The sequence below is a fragment of the Dipteris shenzhenensis genome, chromosome 17 (assembly GCF_047967505.1).
Source record: "Dipteris shenzhenensis isolate YYH24624 ecotype China chromosome 17, Dip_SZ_1.0, whole genome shotgun sequence".
NCBI classification, from domain to species: domain Eukaryota; kingdom Viridiplantae; phylum Streptophyta; class Polypodiopsida; order Gleicheniales; family Dipteridaceae; genus Dipteris; species Dipteris shenzhenensis.
This window is the reverse complement of record NC_141612.1, coordinates 22450762-22474310: the sequence shown is the minus strand read 5'-3', so window position 1 is coordinate 22474310 and position 23549 is coordinate 22450762. Positions and strand designations below refer to the sequence as shown.

The following is a 23549-nucleotide window of genomic DNA, read 5'->3' as shown; positions in this document are numbered from 1 at the left end:
TTAATGTTGGGCAAGATTGCTTTGATCTTTGTCAATATTTCACTATATGTGTCCTCCTCTTTGTACCAATCTTCTGGGAGTCCCCCTATTCTAATCTTCAGCGCATTATCACTTCTAGCTTAGTGTTCTTTAATCTCTGCTTGAATATCATACTTGCTGTGGTGTCAACTTCCACAATCACTTCCTTCTTAGCAGTTTGTACTTCAATGTGAAGAAGATCTTTGATTGTACAGAGTTGTGGGTAGGGGGGGAATCCTTACAAGATTTTACAGCCTCATCAATTAGTGCCTGCTTATTAGGCCCTTCCAGAATGTGAAGTCGAGCCTTTACTTCTGCGAGTTCCAATCGTAGCTCTCTCACTGGTTGTTGTAGATAAAAAATCTGATCCTCTTGCCCAAGGATGGGTCGTTTTGAGCCTTCTTGTTGGTAATTCCGTGCATAAGGAGAGGGAGTCATGGCTGCAACTGTAGAGTACCGAGTCCTAATGGAGGTTGAAGGAGTTGAGGGGGACTTGGAGGAGAGGGTAGGCCAGTCCATAATTGGCTTTCTTTTGAACCCCCTGGCTGAACCTAACCCCCCGGTTGGGTTGGGGGTTTAGCCCAACTCGGGGTTAGGGTTAGTGTGTTTCCTACTGATGGGCTGCTGACGAGCGACGGGTTGTACGAACGGAGAAGTATGGATGGAGAGGTACGGACGGGGCTGTACGAGCGGGAGAGGTACGGACGGGGGGGAGAGAGAGAGAGAGAAAGAAAGAAAGAAAGAAAGAAAGTCTATTAACGTCCACTGTAGAGTAAAAAGGTCTATGGGACAGCAAGAAACCCTCTAGTACATCTGCTTTAGGGAGGGCACATGGCAAGGAGTGCAAACGCAACCTCCACTACATAATAGTCTGAAAGAGTAAAAAGCCATTCATCAGTTTAAGATTGAGAGTCTTTTGGTTTTGATTTAAACTCTCTGATTAGGGCTATGTCTTGACGGTAAACTGCCCATTTTCCATCCTTGCTGGCAGCCCTGACTTTAGCTAATTCAGTTGTCTTATTCTTGAGTTGAGCTTGTGTAAGCTCTGCTATCCATACTTTGGTACCCTTCAACTTGTAAGATTGTCAAAGATGCTTGATCCGCATATCTTTTGACTTCAGTGTAAGGATTGCATGACCTTTGTAGTGCATAATAGAAGCTGGCCTGGAGTCGTCATCATCCTGCTCATCATCATCTACCCATTCAATGTTGGGCAAGCTTGCTCTGATCTTTGTCAATATTTCACTACATGTGTCCTCCTCTTTGTACCAATCTTCTAGGAGTTTCCCTATTCTAATCTTGAGTGCATTATCACATCTAGCTTCATGTCCTTTAATAAGTTAAATGCCAAGACTCCGGACCCGGGACTTCTTGCAAGTTAGAAGTCAAGACTCAAGACTTCAAAGTTAAAAGTTAAGACTCAAGACTCATGGGCTTGCAAGTCATTACTCACAACTTTAAGGTTTAAGGTGCAAACCAACAATTTGATATTCAAAATTCCAAATTACAACTAAAGAGCGTAGAGGGCTACATAGATGATAGTCAATCATCATAGATCAATAAAGTTTAAACATATGTCATAAATAACTCGGCCAATGCCAACAATCTAGTGGTCACATGTGACATGAATGAGATCTGAATCCTCATACATATAACTGAAATGAAACTTTCGAATCTCAAGAGTCAAGTCTCTCAAGACTCATCCTAGTCTGAATCTGCTAGGTCACTGCGACTACTGGATCCAAAGTCACCATCAGTGATAGTGTTACCCCCACTTTCATATTGTGGCTCCTCAGGTACCTCCTCCTCCTCCTCCTCATCTTCCCCCTCCTCCTCGTCCAAGGCAGACCGCATAGGTGTATTTGACGAGGTATTGGTTACAGCCACGGCTCTCCCATGGCCACGTCGGATGGCACAACCACGACCTCGTGCTCCTCTTCCACCACTCCTGCCTCTGACACTGCCTCTGCCCTTGCCCCTGCCCTCACCTGTGTCCCTCTGTGCTGGAATAGCAATGGCTGATCTACGACGTGAATGAGTGACTCGTCCATCTATGGTCTCTAGCTCTCTATGTAGCTGTGCATATATCTCCTCCTCATCAGCTTCAACTCTAGCATAAATAGGCAACTTGGTTATGTCAATGCTTGTAGGATCCACCTGCAACAACATTTAGAAGCGTATGTTCAATGTTCATTGTTGTGATTTCAATTTCCTAGATATATTTAGAATTGAAATCATAGATGATAGAACATGTTACAATAGACTCAAGCTACCAATGTTACCTGCATTGGATTTGCCAAGCTTTTAAGCTTTCTTATAAGCCTCAAGTTAGCACGGCAGTACACTAAGCGCTCGAGTTGCCTTGTGCCTAACTTGTTCCTTATTTTCGTATGGATCAAAGAGTAGGAGCTCCAATTTCTCTCGGCTCCTGCTGCACATTCCTTTTGGTTCCAAATCTCGATTGCATTTACAAATCAAGATTAAAGGAGTGAGAATCGAGATCAATCATCATCTACATTTACAGTTTACCAAACTAGGAATAGCAAATGCCAAAGATATATGTCTCAGCTCTCACCTGAGATAAAATCCGGAGAGCCAACTTCCGTACTCGAGGAGTGGAGTAGCCATATGTCTCCCACCACTCAATTGGCTTCACACAAATCTCTTTCCTTCTAGACGTGGGTCTAAAGAAGGAAACACCCACACTATTCTGATACTGAGAAAGCTCAAAGTCCAGCTCCAATTGCTCATCCTCTGAAAAAACCCTCCTTGTGTAGGCATCTCTATCCGCCAGTAACTCTGGCTTATTGAATAAATTAGCTGACTTAAACAGTGGATGCAAAAGTGTTGCAAGCCCATGGATGGGCCTACGCATGAACCGCCATCTAGTATCCACTAGAGACCTTATTTCTTCCAATCTACATATCAACATAATTTGTAAATTATAATAAACATTGATAATGGATTTATGATAAGTGATGATTTATTACTTATTAATATAATGGACATAGACCAACCTTACCTCTTAGGTGCGAGGGAGTTACATGTACTTAGCGAAACATGCAACTGCTCCATGAAATGATGGACCAAACTTCCCTCCATATCAGTCACCTGCAAGACAACGAATAAAGGATGGAGAGCTTTCACTATGGACAGTCCAAAGTGAGTGATCCAAGCACATCCTCTGTTGTACTATCATGCTCTCTGACCTGGTAGAGTCAGGCCACTCTAACCACATCCGAGACACCACTGTCTGTCAAAGAGCTGCATGCATTGCAAGAAGGTGCTCCAAAACAATGTGCATGTATGCAAAGCGTGTCTTCGATGGCCGGACAATTTCCAAGTTGCTATGCTCCTTGAATATGGCCAAGGCCTTGGGCTTCTTCTTAAAGAAGGCTGCAATGGTACTAGCAGTCTGCATCACACTAGCAATCCAAGGGAGCCGACCGATGTCCTCCATGAGAAGGTCTAGGCAATGTGAAGCACAAGGAGTCCATACAATGGAAGGAAACTCTGCCTCCACAAGCTCTCCCATCCTCACACAATTACTTGCATTGTTTGTAACAACTTGGACCACATTCTCAGGCCCTATCTTGATGATAGCTGCTCGGATATGCTGAAAAATGACTTCACCTGTAGTGATAGCACCTCCTCGACCTGTATCAACAGCTTTCAAAAAATAGGTACCAAGGCATGAGGATAGCAATATATTAATGATGCCCTTCCTCCTAACATCACTCCATCCATCAGACAAAATGCTGCAACCAAATTTCTTCCATCCCTCCTTGATAGGATCAAGAGCTTTGTTAAATGTAGATGTCCTCATCGCACCATATGTCACACCTGTCCATGTATTTGTAGCTCCCACAGCTGCCACTGCCTTGATCATCCTCTTCCGCTGTGGTGTTTGTAGGACTTTGAAAGCAAAATTGCATTCAATCACAGTCCTCCCAATTTCAATATCTGCCAAACGCTGCCGCTCATTTTGCCAAGACTGTGTGGACAATGCACCTGATAAAGTCCCCTGCTTCTTTTTCGAAGTAGGCATAGCGGTGGATGGTGGTGAGGATGTAGCAAAAGCAATGCCCTCTTTCCTAGCCCTCTTCTCTGCATGAGAGGAACCAATAGCACTAGAGTCACTATCCATAACATCGTCAAGGTTGATTCAGGCCATCCTCATCCTGCAAGGCAGCAAGCATGGTACTAGGTCCATCACAAAGTTTTGGATGATCTCTGATACCTTTCTGCACAATCTCAAAAGGAACAGAAGTACATCCACCAATTCCCCTACCACCAAGTCTAGACACAAGGAGAATAAGATGCGTCGCTGAGCTCACAAAAGGCTCGCCACAATAATTGCACTTCCACTCTTTGTTTCCTGACCCCGTTGCCACTGCGGGGTTAATCGTAGTGGTATGGATCCCCCAAAGTGGATTTGGAGGTTTAGGCATGGTAAATCTGTGCTGCTATGCTGTAATTCTCTGCTGCTATGACCTATGACCTGTCATGTTGGCATGCACATGAGCATAATTCAATATAAATTTTGGGAGAAGTAGAAGAAGCAAGTAAACTGCAATCTATAGACTAATTGTGTTGAGGAATGCACATGCCAAGCAAGCTGCAATAGAAGCTTCAAGGCTCAAGCATTAAGCAGTAACAAGTCTCATGCATAAGGTATAAGCAATGCTAGTATGCTGCTATGCAGCCCCAAGAAGGAGGCCAAATTAATTAGGGCTTTCAGCCCAATACTAGCAGGCTCTTATCTGAAACAAGCCCAGAAGGGGGCCAACTTTCTTAGGGCTTTCAGCCCATAAATGCCCCAATTTTTTGGGGAAGGAGAAAGCAAGATGCAGAGTGGAATGGAGCCTTCAAGGCCTTCAAAAACAGCATTGTACAACGTGATAAAAGAAGCAAATGATGCACAACGTGAACCTGAAGGCAGGCTGAGCTCCAACGTTGATGCTCGTCACCCAAACCAGTAGCAAGATTGAACGTACGGTAAATCCGTATAGGGTACGGCAAGTCCGTACAATGCACGCGAATCCGTACAGGGTACGGCAAATCTTTACGGCAAGTCTGTACAATGTACGGCGAATCTACACTAGCCGTGCGAGAGAGGCAAAAAAGCATACAGGGCAGTACGGACGGGGCACCGTGGTACGGACGGCGTGTACGGAGTCACGAAACGAAAATGCTATCTGCAAAGTCTAAGGTTCCAAAACGTTGAAATTTTAGGGCTTTTAAATTTTATAAAAAATTTAGAGTGTGTCTAAATGTGTCTTAAGTGTCTTACCATTAGACACAAGTTTCTTAACAACCATGGATTGCATAGCCTCATCAATTACTGTTTACCAAGCCCTTCCAAAATGTGAAGTCGAGCCTTTACTTCTGCCAGTTCCAATCGTAGCTGGTGAGGGGGGGCTGAGGCGGAGAGGCTGAGCGGAGGGGAGGCAGAGCGAGCTGAGGCGGAGGGGCTAGCGGAGAGGCTGAGCGGAGGGAGAGAAGGGAAGGCCAAGGCAAGAGCTGAAAGTTCAAGGGAGGATAAGGCAGAGGCCAACCGCAAGAGAGGCCTGCATGTATGCCTAGTGCATGCCCTCATGCGTGTGTGGTGTGTGTACTTTTGGCTAGAGTTTGAACACTCAACATGATGACTGTTTAATAAAACTGAATTGAACTTTTGTTTTTGTTGTATTTTTGCATAAAAGATCTCACCAATTGGTGGTTGCATTCATGCCTAACAAGGGTTTGCTAATACCAATTGGTGTATTGTTGTTGTTAGTTCTGCAATTACTTTGGCTCAACAAAGTTTGGATGCGAGTTTCCGCGTTGAGATCTTTAGTTCTCGGTTGATGGAGGTATGGTTGCTAGTCTCAATGTTTCCTATGACATACGATATACAGTTAGAATCTAAAGTTAAGTTAATAGATTATATGATTTATGCAATATGGTTCTCAGATGTGCCACATGATGCAGTAATTTAAATTCTAAAATCTTGATTTTGGTTGCAAAATAGTCTATATGCGATTGAATGTAGTAATGCATTAGTGTAAGCTAAGTATGTGAAAAAGAGAGGGCACAGTCACTATTTCTCAAGTAAAAGGATAAAATTGTTTCTTTGCCATTGTAGCAGCCTTCTGCATGGTTAGCTAACAATCATTCCATAGACTGCACATTTTTTTTGGTCATATAACAAAATTATGGCTTTGTTTTCGGAAATCAAAGTAATATAGTTGGAGGAGGGCGCTTTATTTTTGTTTGGACATCTCCTCTTATGTGCGTAGGAGGCTTTTTGATGTCATTCTCTAGTGCTTGATTTAAAGGCTTTATCTACCCTTATGGTTCAATATTTAAAAGGAGAACTAGCACCCCAAGAAAACCTAGCTCCTCTCCCCTTGTAACCCCTTGGGAAGCCCCACACATGAAAGTGCGAAATGGAAGGCAAAATACAAAGGGAACAAATGACACCAATCTTGGGCCGAACGTCTCTCCACGTTGGTGAATTGTGGGTTTTCATGACTGATAGTGACAGAATTAATCAAATTACATCAAGATTTAGATGGAATGTAGGATTTTGCAAGCTCTTTCTGTTATTTCTCTTTTTGTCAAGAGGTTTATCATTCCTCACATTCGGTCATGCAAGACCTCGAAGGCAGCTTGGGAGATTTTAGAGAGCATGTTTGCAGCAAGAAATGATGCTAGAGTTTCCTTCCTGAAGAGAGAGCTATCTCATACACATATGGATGAGGGAGATTCCATGAATGCTCACCTCACAAAACTTCAGGATTTTAGGGAACAGTTGCTGAATAAGGATGAGGTTATTTTGGATTCAGATATGATTACCACCACTCTGAATTCTCTTCCCGAGTCTTATCTTGGTTTCCACACCTCCCTGAATGTCATTGAGGGAGGGCAGCAATCCTCTCTCTCTTCACGAGTTGCTAGGACTCTTGTTACAGGAAGAGCAGACAAGAAAGAACATGGCAACATGGGCTAGCGAGCATGCCATGCTTTCAAAGTTCAAACCCAAAGGAAAAGGGCATCAAAAGAAACATGGAAATCAGTCCACACATCAGCATAAAGCTGATTCAGGACAGCCCTCTTATAAGGCTGAAGGTGATGCAGACAAGCCTAAGAGGAAGGGCATTTGTCACTACTGTAAGAAGCCAGGTCATTACATTGGAGACCGCAAGAATCTAATAGCTAAGGAGAAGAAAAGGGATTCAGGTATGGCTGTTTCAGATGCATCAGCTCCTAATGCACATGATGGAGGGGATGTTACAGCCAACTTTGTGGAAGAGCACTATGCTTTTTTGTCTTGCATTTCAGATTTTCCAGTGGCTAGTCCAGGTACTACAACCACTCTTGAGGATGACCCGTATGCTTTCTTGACTTGCAGCTATGACCCTTCAAAGGATGCATGCTCTTTCAGTGTCAATGATTTTGATAGTGGTGCTTCGAAGCACATCTCTTCTAAGAAGATTCTTTTTGCATCTCTGCATATACCACTCGCTAAAAAGGTGGTCACATGTGCAAATAATTCTTCTTATTTAGTGTGTGGAGTGGGTGACATCATACTCACCTCCACGGATGGCACAGATTTTAGAATTACAGATGTTTTTTATGTGCTAGGTATAAGGAATAATTTACTTTCAGATCCTCTCTCAATCAAGGCTCAGGTCATATTTGATGATGCTAAGTGTGCAGTCCGAGACAAAGAGAATGACTATGCTTTGATGTTGTCTGGCGCTTTGTATCGGGGTCTTTTTCAGCTTGACATTTATGAGTAAAGATCTGATTTGCACTTTCAATGAGCACTCCCACTGCTGCGATGCAGAATACGGAGTTATGGCATGCCAGATATGGGCACATGAGCTATGGCAGCTTGATGACACTTCAGAAGCATGCTATGGTTGATGCATTGCCTCCTTTGGAGTCACCTCCTCCTCATGCATGTGAGGGATGCATCCTTGGTAAGATGCATAGATTCCCTTTTAATAACGATGGTGCAAAGCTACTCGTAAATTACAGCTCATACACAGTGATGTCTGGGGTCCAATGAGGACACCTGCTTTTGGGGGTTATCTCTATTATGATACATTCATATATAACTACGCCAATTATACTTGGGTCTATGGTCTGAAGAAAAAATTAGAAGTGTTTATGGATTTCAAACACTTTGTGGCCATGGTTGAAAATGAGACAGGACTCAAGGTGTAGACATTTCGCACTGATAGAGGGGGGGAGTATATGTCTCATTAATTTGAGGCATTTTTGAAGGAGAAAGGCATCACACATCAGCTTACAGTGAGGCTTACACCTCAACAGAATGGCAAAGCTGAGCGCAAGAATCACACTCTTATGAAGATGGATAGATGCATGCTTACCAGTAAAAAGTTGCCTCATAGGTTTTGGCTTGAAGGCCTCATGTGTGCCAACAATGTTTTGAATCGGGCTCCCATAAAGGCTTTGAAGACAATTGCTCCCTATGAGGCTTGGTATGGGAGAAAGCCTTCAGTGGATCACTTCAAAGTTTTTGGTTGTGTTGCATATGCCCTCGTGCCTGTGGAGTTTCGACATAAGTTGTCAGATAAGGCACTTAAGTGTATCTTTGTTAGGTATAGTGCACAAAGCAAAGGCTATCGTCTCTACAATCTTGTTTCTCGCAAGTTTTTTGTCATTAGAGATGTTATTTTTCCAGAGAATTCAGCACATATACATGCTGAATTTACTATTCTAGCTTCTTCAGATGATGTTTTTGAGGGGATGCTTCTTGTAGCTTTTGGTCCCCCAGCTGAGGCTTAAGCTGAAAATCAGAATTTGCAGCAACTTCCTCCTGATCCACATGCCCCAATTCAGCCACATGCTGATTTTGTTCCTCCACAGGGTGTGGATGAAGTTGTCAGGCAAGAGATTCAAGAGATACTTGCAGCCAAAACAGTTCCGAATTGGTTGCTACAGACTCTCAAGGAGAGTAGGCTTGAGGCACCTTTGCCTGGTAGGACTTGAAGTACAGTAATGCATGCTTGAGACAGCTTATGCATGTACTCTTCTTGATGAAGGAGAACTTGACTCTTCAAGGATAATGTGCATTGGATGCTTGCCATGCACAATGAATTGCAGTCCATTGGGGGTTGGATTTGCCACCAGGAAAACATGCCATTGGTACCAAATGGGTTTTCAAAGTGAAAAGGAAGCCAGATGGGTCCATTGATAGGTACAAGGCATGGCTGGTTGCCAAAGGCTATGCTCAGAAAAAGGGCATAGATTATGAGAAGACTTTTGCTCCTACATCTCGAGTGACCACCATAATAAGGTCAGTTATTGCAAGGGCTGCAAATTTTGTTTGGAATGTCCATCAGTTGGACATAAAAACAGCTTTCCTTAATGGGGACTTGCAGGCAGAGGTTTATGTCAAATAACCTCTTGGATTTGAACTTTCAGGCAATGCACTTCAACTTCGGAAGCTGAATAAAGCTTTATATGGGCTGAAACAAGCCCCACGTGCACGGTATGCCAAAATTGATGCCTTCCTGGCAAGTAAGGGGTTACACAATAGTCCCACAGAAAGCACTTCCATGTGAGAAGTTTGAGGCATTTCGCGGTGTCCTAAACTTATCTCCTTATGGTGATTGATCACTTCCTTGTACATCACATTGGCACTGTAGGGGGGTGTTAGATCATTCTCAACCATAGCCACAAAGTGTTTGAAATGCATAAACACTTCTGATTTTGCCTTGAGACCATAGACCCAAGTGTAGTTGGTGAAGTCATCTATAAATGTAACATAATAAAGATAACCCCCAAAAGCAGGTGTTCTCATGGGACCGCAGACATCACTTTGAATAAGCTGTAATTTCTGTGTAGCTTTCACTGCACCATCCTTCTTGAAAGGAAATCTATGCATCTTGCCAAGGATGCAACCCTCACATGCATGAGGAGGAGGTTACTCTAAAGGAGGCAATGCATCAACCATGTCATGCTTCTGTAGTATCATTAAGTTGCCATAGCTCATGTGCCCATACCTGGCATGCCATAACTCCGTTTCTGCATCGCAGTAGTGGGAGTGCTCACGGATAATGCAAGATCGGATCTTTTTTCATATAAATCAAGCTGATAAAAACCCCGATACAAAGTGCTAGACAACATCAAAGCATAGTCATTCTCTTTGTCTCTGATTGCACACTTAGCATCATCAAATACAACTTGAAATCCTCCTCTATTAAGAGAGGACACTGAAAGCAAATTCTTCTTTATGCTTGGCACATAGAGAACATCTGAAATTCTGAAATCTGTGCCATGAGTGGATGTGAGAATAATGTCCCCCACTCCACACAATGAATAAGAAGAATTATTTGCAAGAGTCACGAATTATTTGCACAAGTCACCTTCTTTTTAGTAGGTGGAGGATGCAAAGATGCAAACAGGCTCTTCTTAGAAGTGATGTGCTTTGAAGCACCACTGTCAAAATACCAAGTATTCAGTGTCTCATTGACACTGAAAGAGGATGCATCCTTTGAAGGATATTAACTGCAAGTCAAGAAAGCATAAGGGTCATCATCATTATTGGCTGTAGCATCTGAACTACCCACTAAAAAATCTGAAGTGCAAGACAGATAGGCATAGTGCTCTTCCACAAAGTTGGCTGTAACATCTCCCCCATCATGTGAATGAGGAGCTGATGCATCTGACACAGTCATACCTGAATCCCTTTTCTTTTCTTTAGCTATGCGCTTCTTGCATTCACGAATATAATAACGTGGCTTCTTGTAGTAGTAACAAATGTACTTCTTTTTCTGCTTATCTGCATCACCCTTAGCCTTATAAGAGGGCTGTCTTGAATCAGCTTTATGCTGATGTGCGGGCTGATTGGCATGTTGCTTTTGCTGCCCTTTTCCCTGGGCTTGAACTTGGAAAGCATGGCATGCTCACCAGCCCGGGTTGCCATATTTCTTTGTGTTTGTTCCTCCTGCAACAGAAGTCCTACCAACTCGTGAAAAGAGAGAGGATTGCTGCCCCCCCTCAGAGACAAATTCAGCGAGGTGTGGAAACCAAGATAGGACTTAGGAAGAGAATTCAGAGTGGTGGTAATCATCTTTGAATACGGAATGACTTCATCAATATTCAACAGTTGCTCCGTCAAATCCTAAAGCTTTGTGAGGTGACAATTCATGGAATCTCCCTCATCCATATGCGTATGAGAAAGCTCTCACTTCAGAAAGGAAACTCTGGCATCATTTCTTGCTACAAACATACTCTCTAATATCTCCCTAGCTGCCTTTGATGTCTTGCATGACCGAATGTGAGGTATAATGAACCTCTTGACAGAGAGAGAAATCACTGATAGAGCTTGTGCATCTCTAGAATCCCATCTTTTCTGTTCTGTTGTGGGAGCTCCTGGAGCGGCAGCTCCAATTGTGCTGCATTTCGACCTCTACCCCTACCTCCAGCTATAGGAGTGATAGGTGTGGCCACTGTATTTGGTCTTGCTTCATCTCCATTGACATAATCCGAAAGATGTCTGCCAACCAAGATATTGCGAACCATAAAACTCCACAAGGAGTAGTTGGTGCCATCGAACTTATCCTTGTGTGTGAGGACTCCAAACAGCTCATTGGGGTTGTTCTGAGCCATTTTTGCCAGATAAACTCAGAAATATATCAAACTGAACAAGTAAAATCCCTTCCTGGGATGCAAAATGCACAAGTAAAATCTGCCCAAGAAAATCTGCCCACAGTGACAAATACTATCACAGCCTGTCAAAGGCTCAAAATGCACCACAATGCTCTCCTAAATGCCCAAAAATCTGCAAATAGAATCTGCAAAAAATAGTAGAAGGCCGCAAATCGACTCGTACTGAGTACATAACTGCATGCAAACTTCCAAAATGCTCTTTTACCTGCAAAATTGCAACCCAAATGTAAAAGCCCCAATTTCTTGTGGGAAATTGCATACAAAAGAGGGCAAATGGTCTGAAAGCCCCAAATGTTGCACAATTTGCACTCTGGCTGCAAAAGCCCCAAATTTTATTGCAAAATTGCAGTGTAATTGTTAAAGCCTTAAGTTTCTTCAACACTTGCAAACCAACTGCCATGTCTGCCCAAAAATTACACAAGAGCACTCCAAAAAATGCAATGTGCCTGTAAAGAGCTCCAAACCCCAATTTCTCTGCAAAGAGAAGAACCTGCAAAGAAAAAGCTGCAAAGTAATCCTGCAAGAAGATCCTGCAAGGAGAACCTGCACAAAGTACGGACGCCAACGAAAGGTACAAGAGCCTACAAGATGTACAAAAATTCATACCGTGTACTTATTTGCAGTAACAGTACGGATGGGAGCTGTATGGAAATCTGTGCGTACGGTGTACGGTGCATAGAAGTACGGAAATCCGTACGAAAGTATGGACTATTAAGTGCAATAATACGACGGTACAACGTTGACGTTGTACAAACAGTTTGTAGGCGTCGTACGTGTAGGTACGAAATGCGATAGAATTGTACGACGCTGCAGTACGAAATGGTTGTGCAGGAGCTATACGAGCGTACGGGTTTGACGGCAGTGCAGGAGTAGAACCGTACGGCGGTACGAAATCCATACAGTTGTACGAACTGTACGGGACGACGATGTTGGGCTGGAGTGAGCTGAAGTGCGTGAGCTAAGAGCAGGTGTGGGAGCAGGGAGCAGGTACGGGAAGGAGAGTTGCTCTGATACCAAATGCGAGAAAAATGGAAGCAAGAGCAAGAGTGAGCTGAACGTAGGTCAATCCCAAAGTGGACTGAATGAATTGAAGTACAATGAAAGAGATGAGGGTTTTGTCTAAGTGACAAAACCCTATCTAATCACTAACCGTAGTTAGAGATTAGATTGTGGTCAGGGGGAAAAGCCTCTAAGAGGGAAAAGTGCCCCTAACCGACTTATTACATTACATTGGCCACTGCCTAGAATATAATAATAATTCTAACATTCAGGAGGTTAAGGTTAGAGGTGATGTCCTAGAGAATAGACTCTGAAAGATAGATAGATAGAAGGATCTGGTACTTCACTAAACACGAGGATGGTAAAGGAGGAACAGCCCTAGGAGTGCTTTCCCCCTTTGGGGGATGAGGATTATGTGGATGCTCAGAATAGATGGCCATCACATGTCAGCTGAAAGGATAGAGATTCGTTGTCACATCAATCTATGCGCTTAATAGTTACAGAGGTGGGAAAAGTGCATGGGAATCGCTAGATGCAATAAGGGAAGGTGGTTTTCTTTTGGGGGGCTTTAACATGGTCGAGACAAGTAAAGACAGAGGGTTAGAAAAAGGCTCAATTCTTAAAGGTGCAGAACTAGATGCATGGAAAGACGTAAAGGATATTTTGAACTTGGTTGATACTGGCAGGGAAGGGGGTTACGCTTAGTGTAATTGTGAAATTGGGATTAACAGGAGAGGTAGATTAGACATCACCCAAGATTTGTTGAGTAAAGTAAGCTCGTTCTCTTCTCTGGTTCACCCCACTCTCTCTCTCTGGTAAGACGGCCAACCACCACAAGGATAGTATCATATCGTTCCTGTGTTTGTGGAAGATCAACTATAAAATCCTGCGTAGCCCTCTCGTTGCACCTGCGTAGCCTTGTCCGCTCGTAGCCAGTTCGTAGCTAGAGTCGCCACTTGTAGTTAGCCTGTCAACTTCTCCATCAGAGACTCTCTCTCCATCCCCTAACCCCGAGCTGGGTTTGAACCCCTAGCCCAGCCCGGGGGTTAGTTTCAGCCAAGGGGTGACTTTTAGATATGGCTCAAATGGAATGGCCTGACCTATCTTTGAAATCTCCCTCTGCTGTAACCCCAATACCACCAACTTCTAGGAGGAAATCTATTTTTTCCTCATTCGCTAGGACCCCCTCTCCCTACGCAAAGACATACTATCGAGGTGGTCTTGACCGACCTATCCTTGGACAGTATGATCAGATTTATTTTCTTCTACAACACGTGAGAGATCTACAGCGACAAGTAGATGCTCTCACAGCTCAAGTACAGGCTCTCGAAGGATTGGTAAACAGAACGTGGCTGATGAGGCAATGTAGACATACAAGGATTCCCCTCCTAACCCTTAACTACTTTCTACAATGAAGGATCTTGTACAAGCTGAGGTACAAAACATAAAAAAAGAAGTGATTGAAGAGGTAGACACAAAGGCAAGCAGGATTGATATCCAAGCAGAAATCAAGTAACACGAAGCCAAATGAGGGAATGCATTGAAGATCACAATTGGGGGGCTTCCGGAAGGTTGGTTTAAGGTTGAGGACTCATACAATGAGAATTTAGCAAACATCAAAGCAGCTAGTCCTAGCAGTGAATGGGCGGGAGATGATGACGAGGATTCCGTGACTAATATTCATAATTCCAATGGACACATACTGCTCACAGTTAGTTCAAGGGATATGCAACTAAAGCTTCTATGCTAATCATACAAGCTGAAAGGTACTAAGATTTGGATAGCCGAAGAACTCACACGCGCCCAACTAGCCCAAAAGGCAACGGAACTACAGGGCTGCTAGGAAGGAAGGAAAATGGGCAGTATATTGTGAGGGTATAGCCCTCATCAAGGAGTTTAAATCAAAATCAAAAGACTCTCAGTCTTAAACTGATGTATGGCTGATTATATCTCTTTTATTTCAGTCTACAATGTAGGTAATCTAAAATAACTTGGAGTTGCTCAACCTCCCCCGTCCGTCCCCTAGCCTCCTGTGTTCGTCATTCGTCGCTCAACCTCAGCTCTCTTGTTCCCGTCCGTCACTCAGCCTCCCTCGTTCGTAGCTCAGCCTCCCCCGTTCGTCGCTCTCCCGTTCGTCGCTTAGCTCTCCCGTTCGTCGCCTAGCTCGTCGTCGTCGTCACCACTCATCCCGTTCGTCGTTTGCCTCAACCGCCGCTTGCCTACCTTTATAACCTATCTACCTAGCTAACTAGTTAGCAAAGCTGCTGCCAGTAGCCAACAACTGCCAGAAGCCAACAGCCCCCAACAGCCGTCAGCTGCCAGCGCCCCCTGGCCTGTCATCACCAACAAACCCTCTAGTCCCGTCGTCAACAACAAACACCCCCTCCACTCCCCCCCCCTCCCCCCCTCCCAATCCTAACCCTAACCCTAGCCCTTACCCTGAGTTGCTAAACTCTCAACCCAACCCAAGGGTTAGGTTCAGCTAGGGGGTTCTACAGACAGCCAATTATGGACTGGCCTACCCTCTCCTCCAAGTCCCTCTCAACTCCTTCAACCTCCATCAGGACTCGGTACTCTACAGTTGTAGCAATGACACTCTCTCCGTATGCACGCAACTATCAACAAGAAGGCTCCAAATGACCCATCCTTGGGCAATAGGATCAGATTTTTTATCTACAGCAAGCAATGAGAGAGCTACGATTGGAACTAGCAAAAGTAAAAGCTCGATTTCACATTTTGGAAGGGCCTGGTAAGCAGGCACTAATTGATGAGGCTGTAAAATCTTGTAAGGACTCCTCCCCTACCCCACAGCTAGTCTCTACAGTCAAAGATCTTGTTCACATTGAAGTACAAACTGCTAAGAAGGAAGTGATTGTGGAAGTGGATACCAAAGCAAGTAAGTCTGATATTCAAGTTGAGATTAAAGAACATGAAGCTAGATGTGATAATGTGCTGAACATTAGCCCACTTCTATAATGGTCTTGACAGATGGCCCGCTTCAGGTGGTTTCAGATGCTTTCCACATGGGGGGGGCTCCAGTGTTGTTGATTACATCATGGGATCCCCTGCCTTCACATCTTGCATTACTGACTTCATTGTAGCACCTCTCCCTCTAGGGGCTGATCATATATACCTTTTCTTTAGCATCTCCACCCCCCTTTGCATAGCATCTTCCACCCCACTGAGTTCTTACTACACCTACCACGATATATGCTTTGATCGGGATCACTTACCTTCTTACTCTGGCCATCTATACATACTTCTCGCTTATATTGACTTCATACTCCTATTAAAGGATCGTGCCACCCGCTCACTACACGAAGCTGCCATTCACGCTTTCCCCCACACCACCCGCTCCACCCGCCCACCACCCCCTAGAACCGTACCCTGTAATAGTTGGTACGATGATGAGTGTAAGGCTTTACACCGTCAACTCAGATTCGAAACCAAAAATAGTCTTCTAAGCGCACCAAATACGCTACGCGAGTACCGTAGACTGGTACGGAGGAAGAAACTAGACTTCGTTCGTCGGAATGAGGAGAAGCTAATGAACATTTTGTTTAGTAACAACTCTAAGGACTTCTGGCGGAGATTTCTAAAAGGACGGTCCCCTCCGCCACTCACTGACACTCAGATCTGGTTTGATTATGCACGCACACTTTATGACATCCCCAATCAGTCCTCTCACACATGCCTCGCTCCACATCTTGCACCCTCTTCACTAGAGGAGGGGTAAAGGATGGCGTAACGAAACTTCATAATGGCCGAGCGAAGGATCATGAGGGGTTATGTATTGAGCTCATTGCATATGGGATTAAACTCCTAGCCCCGATCTTAACAAAGCTTTTTAATGAAGCTGTTTGTTTGGGGTTTCCACACACTTGGACGATTAACACTATCTCACCCATCCACAAGGCAGGGGATCCCATGAGCTCGGAGAACTACATGACCATTATGATTGGACATGTCATGTCCAAGATTTATGCATCAGTACTTGACTTTGAGGTTAGCATACGTCCAGAGTGTCGAGACTTGGAGTAGCAAGACAGGTCGGATTTTGGCGTGATCATGGAACCATGGACCACATTCTCACGCTCAAATGTATCATTGAGGAGGCGAGGGCATGGAAGCAGAGGGTTTATTGCTGCTTTGTGGATTTTTGCAAGGCATTTGACACGGTTCCGAGAGCCGGCGTCATACGGCACCTACAGGACTTGGGTTATGGCCAGGAGATCATTTTGGTTGTCATGGCACTTTACGAGAAAGTTTCAGGCAAAGTTCGGGCAGGATCCGGGTGCACAGACGAGATCATGAGCACCATCCGGATGAAACAAGGGTGTCCTTTGTCGCCTACCTTGTTTGGCCTCTACATTGACGAGCTTGAGACAGTGATGCAGACACAGGGGGTGTAGGTTGCTCTCTTGCGGGCACACTGATCTAGATATTGCTCTAGGCAGATGACGTGGCTCTCTTGTCCTCCTCAGCAGAGGGGCTCTAGAGATACCTAGACGCACTACAGTCCTTTTGTGAGTCTCATGATTTGAAGGTCAACATGGGTAAAACCAAGGTCATGATCTTCAATACATCTCGAGCCATCATGCGTCAAGAGCAATTGACATTTGAGGGGTCACCTGTTGAGATAGTTTCATTATACACTTATTTTAGAGTTATCTTTTTCAGACCCAACTTCACTATGAGACCTGCGATGCAGGCACGCTTGAGCAGAGGGTATGCTTCATTGGCTAGACTAGAGAGGCAGTGTTTCCGCTCGCACTTTTAGGATCCTTGCATCAAGGGGTTGCTTTTTGACTCCTTCAATCGCCGAGCGGGGATGTACGGCAGCCCTTGTTGAGGGTCAAACTTGTTGGATACAGAGTAGGCCCGTGTCGAGTGGCTACAGGTTCTCATGTTATCACTGATCATTCGTGGTAAGCCATCCGTTCCTCACCAGATCATTCAGGCTGTGTTTGGGTCACCCCCTTTACAGCTAGATGCTGCATTTCAGGTCATCACGTATTTGTATGAGTTAGGAAATATGGGGATTACACCTCAAGGCGTAGTAGGCTACCATGGATAGCTCTATTCTCTTCTATGGCACTTGCTACAAGAGGGGACCATAGGTGTTTGTATGCACATACATAGAGATGGTTTGAGCGACTGGGGCTCCACATGGATAGACTACCTCCCTTCCAATACAGCATGGATGCTCCATTTTCTCCCCTCCTATCACACGAGGTCAACCAGGTTATCCGTGAGGATCTACTACAGCTACACACATTTCGGACCTGGTTGGGACTGAGTGACCTGCAGTGAAGCTTAGCTTCTACAGAGATCACTTCTTACATACCATAGCGGAGGGTTTCATTGACCCACTAGGATACACGCAGATTCACCTACCCCACTCGCTGAGGATCTCTCTTGGGTAGTTTCGGGTCTCTTCACACAAACTTCGCATTGATAGTGGCAGAGTAGAGTGACTACCTAGGGAGAGGCGCATATGCACACTGTGTGACATGCGGGAGGTTGAGACAGAGGAGCATTTCATCTTCAGGTGTCCTATTTACTATGAGATCCAAGGTCGTTTCCACTATCTCTTCAGGGATAGTTATGGGATTTTGGCCCGTTTTCTCTCCTACCTAGACCAGTGGTGTTTAGCAGGTTTCATTCATGAGGCACTTAGACACCGGAAGAGGATACTCCAAGCACGGAGACAGGAGCAGACTTCTTCCTCGGTTGATCTCTCTTAGAGCTCTATCACGGAGTTCTTTCAGCTAGATCACATGGACCCCCACGAGACGAGGCCTCGACATGACCGTGACCTAAAGCCTGTGACCCGACAGCTCAGACAGAGGGTTGACACACAAATCACACTTGGGGACATCCCCTCCTTGTTTAGAGTCGGAGCTCGACCAACGGGGGTCACAGTAGCCCTGGTCAGACGTAGAGCTACAACCAGGAGACGTGCCAGGACCGCACCTTTGGGTGGCTGACAGCGCTCTATGGCCGACTTCATGCCTGCATTGCCTCATCCATTCTGATATCTTGATGATGCCGATGATGATGATGATATTGATGATGATGCTGAGATTGATATATAGTCGACCATCGACATGACTATGTTGTACTTAGGACTTAGTACTGCCATTTTGCATTTTTGCATTTTGCATTGGTATGGATGCTCGTTTAGTAGCTCCACTATCACAGCTTGTTGTATCAGGATTTTCACAGTCTCATAGACCCATCGGTCTTCCAAAGACTTTAATAAAATTTCTCTCTTTCTTTCACTACAAAGGTTAGGCAATCCTTACACTGAAGTCAAAAGATATGCGAATGAAGCTTCTTCAACAATCTTACAAGCTGAAGGGTACCAAAGTATGGATAGCTGAGGAGCTTACACAAGCTTAACTAAAAAATAAGGCAATTGAATTAGCTAAAGTCAGGGCTGCCAAAAAAGGATGGAAAATGGGCAGTTTACCGTGAAGGCGTAGCCCTAATCAAAGAGTTCAAATCAAAACCAAGAGACTCTTAGTCTTAAACTGATTTTCCTCAATTGTGACTTAGGGATGGGCAAGCTGTCCCCCCTCTTGGTTAAAGCTGACCCCAAACTCTTTACTCTCAAGAGTATACAGGAAGTGATCACTGGAATTTGGGATGCTTGCTTTGCAGTGGACAGACCTGCGGCAGTGTCTTGATAGGAGGTAGTTGAGAAAACACAAAAGGTTCTGATGCAGGCCAGAAAAGACAGAGCCAAAATCTGAGCACAAGAATGGACAAAATAAAAGAGTTAATCTGCACTTTTGGAAAGACTAGCCAGAATTGAGGGATTCAAAAAAGCCTAAGAAGAGCTTGTGAATGCCAAGAGAGCTGAGACTACAGGAACATATCAAATAATGAGACGCACGCTTTCAACTGTCAAGATGAATCACATACAGTGGTGGTCAAATACATGGTTGAACCTGATCAGCATGTTGCTACCAAGGAGATACCACTATTCATAGATATGGATTCTGATACCTCTTTCCCGGACTTGGTGTCTTCTCCCCCTGTTTTCCACTTTTCCAGAGCACCTGCCCCAAAACTCCTACTACTAGGGTCTCCCCCATTGCTGCCAGAGGACCAGATATTGGAGAAACTGCTACTATGCCAACTATTGAGGTCAGGCTACCTGTTGATGTTGCTGCAAAAGGACGAGTTAGACCTGCTTCCCCTAAAGGACCCACTAAAGCTGCTCCCAGAAGATCTGCAGCCAAAGAAAGAGCAGCTGCTAAGGAAGCTGAAGATGTTAAGAGACGCAAGGCCACCAGCTCCTCTAAGGTTAAAGATGAGGAGGAGTAACTACTCTCAGTTGTTATAGTTCTTCTTTTGTGTAGAGGCTGTGCTGGTACTTTCTTAATGAAAGTCTGTATGGAGAATCTTATGAGATTCTGAGGATGCATGAAGTGTAAATAATATAATGCAACTTTTTACTGCCCAAAAAAGAATATAATTAAAAAATATATTGTGAAGTACCGTGCTGTAGTAGAGGAGAATCTTACAAGCATACTTGTTGATAGCTCTTTAGAGGATAGGTGGCATTGTATCATGAACTTCTGCTGAAGCATGTTTCACACAAAGGGGGAAATAGAATGGAGAAGGCATAAACCTGATTACTGATCCACCTTGGTTCCAATGTTTCCTCTGGATACTACGAGTGGTTATTCCTAGATGCCACCTACTATTACATCTTTTTTCCACTCCGAAATTGTAGTATATGGGGAGATTCTTGTGGACCTATGAGTGAGGCAAAGGGCCCTTGTTGCCCCGTCTTTTCCTTGTCCCCAAAAAAATGGTTCTTGGAAGGCCCAAAAACCATCCTGTGACACAAACAAAAGGGAAGATCATTATTATTATCATTTTGATGGGTGAGATTTTTTTGGGCTTTCCAAACAATATCTTAGAAACTGGCAAAGTGGGTTTTTCAGCTGTTTTTGGAAGGCTCAAAAACCATTGTGACTGCCCCCCATGCAAACATAAGAAAGGAAAACAGGTGGGCTGGCCAAACCTAGCTTGTTGGCGAGTACAATTTTTTGGATGTTTTTGAGAGACTAGAAAAGGATCAAAATTATTATTTGTACTCTCCCTAACTTTCGCATGGCATATGAAAAAACTCCCCCACCTTTCCAACAAGGATGTACAACAAATCGCTACAACAAGCGATTGCATTAGAGAAAGGGAACTTAGATCCCAAAGAAAAAGAAGCCGTCCATCCAAGAAGCGTAGAGCGATGATGAAGAAGAAGATGAAACGGTGCCAAAAAAGGACACCAAGATAGAGGAGGAGGAGCTCAAGAGGTTCCTAAAGGAGATGGGCATCAGGGAAAAGCCAGAAAAGGGAGAATTCTAGTGCCAAAAATGCAAAACCCAAGGTCACATGGTAAACAAGTGTAGGTCGGGCAGATGGTGCAAAATCTGCAAATGCCCGAGCCACACAACCGATGGCTGCTGGTACAATCAGCAAAAGTGAATGACGGAAATCTACAAAGTGGAGCAATAGCCAAAAAAAGCCTACCGCAAAATATTGAAGAACACCAACACAGCATGTTTCTTTTGTGGAAGGGAAGGGTACCAAAAAAGCGAGAGCCGATTGTGGAAGTAGCAGCTTGAATTGTTCCCCAAAACCATCCCTTTCCTTGTTTATTCTTATTTTTTCTTAAGGAAAGAAATGTAAATTTGAGCTGTCAAAAAAGTTGCTTCAACTTGTAATATGTGCGAGAGTACCTCTTCAGCTCTTGTGGGCATAAGAATAATGTCTACATCCCTTCCTCTTTCACTCTTATTAGTCCTAATTTGAAAGATAGTTGAAAGTTAGAAAAACAAAGAGAATGACTCGCGAATCTTGTTTGAAAAGTTTCTCGCTTGTGATATAGGATTGTCTACCTTGACCAGCTTGAGTCGATGGTGATGGAATTTGCAATGGTAGGAGAGATTGCTGGACCTGTTTTGGGCGGTCGAGGTCCACAGCAATTTTACTTGTCGTGGAGCCTAGGGCCAAAACAATTCCCTTGTAGTCCCTCTTCCCACTCTCAAAGAGCTTCTGCAAGAAGTACCTGCTAGTTGGGTGTTTTCAGCCCTGGCTGCACTCATATCTCATGGAGATTGCTTTTTATCAAGCGAAAAAGAGTCCAAAAGGAAAAAAACTGGCAGAAACAGGGACAAGTAGTTTAGTCATTTCATTCACAGGTTCCTATATCACTGACTTAGCGTGTCAGCTTTGGTAAGTCTACCTGAGGACTTGGTTGTATAGACTTAAGAGTACTAAAGTGATGTATTATCTTTAAGCTGATTGAACTTGGGATTAGTGACTTTGTGAGTGTATTTTTGAAAAGAGAACATTGTGATCCCTTGGTTTATGGCAGGGCGGAAGGAGTGAATTCAGAGTAGAAAGGCTCTTAAATAGCTTCATATGAGTGTGACTTTCTTGTCTTTGATTGAAATGTAGATTTGTGTATAAGTTATGTTTTATATGCATCTGCAGGCTATCGTATGGTTCTTTGCAAGGTGGGCTGACACATATCTTCTCCCAGCAGATGCTGGCCGAGGTCCAAATTCAACTCCATCTGGTCATGAAGATGAGCAGAGAGTGGCTACGGGAACTCAGCATAATGTGAGAAACCCAATGGTAACTGTTTTTAGTGAGGAAGGTGATGGAAAGTCTGTGATGGAATGTCTAGTGCAAGTTGCGATCATGGCACTGACAGCATGGCCGGGGGAGAAAACTTTGCAAGTATAATACCTTATCCTGGTTTGTGAATAAGGAAGATAGTATGTTCCTGGAAGTAATGCAATTGTTATTTTTAAACAATGTACTGTCACATGCCTTTCGTAGATAATACTATCAGCAACTGGGCATGTGGCCTTGTTCTAGATGTATGTTGTTGGAAATATTTCACTTGAAGGATTTTTCTCATTTTTCCCTGCAAATTGACTGACAGGAAATCACCTGCTTTCAATTACTCCCTGCACTTGCTCGACGACGCAATATCTGTTCTCATCTTGTAAACTCGGTTAGTGATGCTCACTTATCCATGTCTTTTCCTGTGTTACTTCAGCATTTGTGGGACACAGTGAGGGTCTATGCTCCAGATTCCAAAAGTGTGTGCTATTCAGTATCCACTTGCTTTATCGCAAAGTAGTCCTAGCCGTTCCCCCTGTGGCCTACTGGAGCTTTACCCCTGCACTTGCCAAAGTCCTGTCTCATGTTTCCCAGGTAGATTCCATGCTGTCTGTATTTGTCTGGGAGCCAAATCAAGAAAACATATGTGTGTTCAATGCCGTTCTTTCAGCAATGATATGGTGGATTTATATGCTGCACATAGTATCTTTGCTTCTTGGTGGATGCCTCTCCCCCAGGGCTCCCAGATCTTATGCAGGCAATGGCCGAAGGTTGCAGAAGCACTTCAGGACAGCCAGCAAAGGTCAATGCTACTATTGTGAGAAAAAGTTTTATTGGGAGGAGTGCAGGCAGATACAAGAAACAAACATGTGCACATGGCAGAGTCAAAGCCAAATAAGCAATAAAATGGCAACAAAATGCAGGAGAAGCCAATCCTCAATCAGGATAAGATCAAAAGAAGCGAAGTCAAGACTCAAGACTCAATATACATATGAAATTGTAGACAATAGAATTTCTGTCGCTTTGCTCGAGAGTGGACGGTTTCGCAAGGTTCTAACAAACATTTCCACACGCTTTTGCTAGGTGACACTGTATATCATGTGCATGCACATTTCCAATTCTAAAGAGCTGCTGGCCGCTGCATGGCCAATTTCGGGCTAACCTCACAATAGCTACCATGATTGGCACAC

General features: G+C 44.1%; 2 protein-coding genes across 5 annotated transcripts in view; one reads left to right on the top strand and one right to left on the bottom strand.

The window, feature by feature from the left end:
- Positions 1 to 23549, top strand: part of LOC147891859 (uncharacterized) — a 174778-nt gene that overhangs the window by 86704 nt on the left and 64525 nt on the right. For all 4 annotated transcript variants that reach the window (XM_087387867.1, XM_087387868.1, XM_087387866.1 and 1 more), the window contains 3 exons: positions 5798 to 5873; positions 22222 to 22470; positions 22679 to 22750. In XM_087387867.1, the coding sequence (XP_087243993.1) occupies positions 5798 to 5873; positions 22222 to 22470; positions 22679 to 22750 (397 nt within the window). The remainder of the gene's footprint in view (positions 1 to 5797; positions 5874 to 22221; positions 22471 to 22678; positions 22751 to 23549) is intronic.
- LOC147891860 (uncharacterized) lies at positions 1723 to 3553 on the bottom strand. The gene is made up of 5 exons (XM_087387952.1): positions 3296 to 3553; positions 3041 to 3129; positions 2594 to 2936; positions 2301 to 2459; positions 1723 to 2175 (listed from the first exon to the last, which is right to left on the bottom strand). Exons 1-5 carry the CDS (start codon positions 3551 to 3553, stop codon positions 1723 to 1725), a joined length of 1302 nt encoding a protein of 433 aa, XP_087244078.1.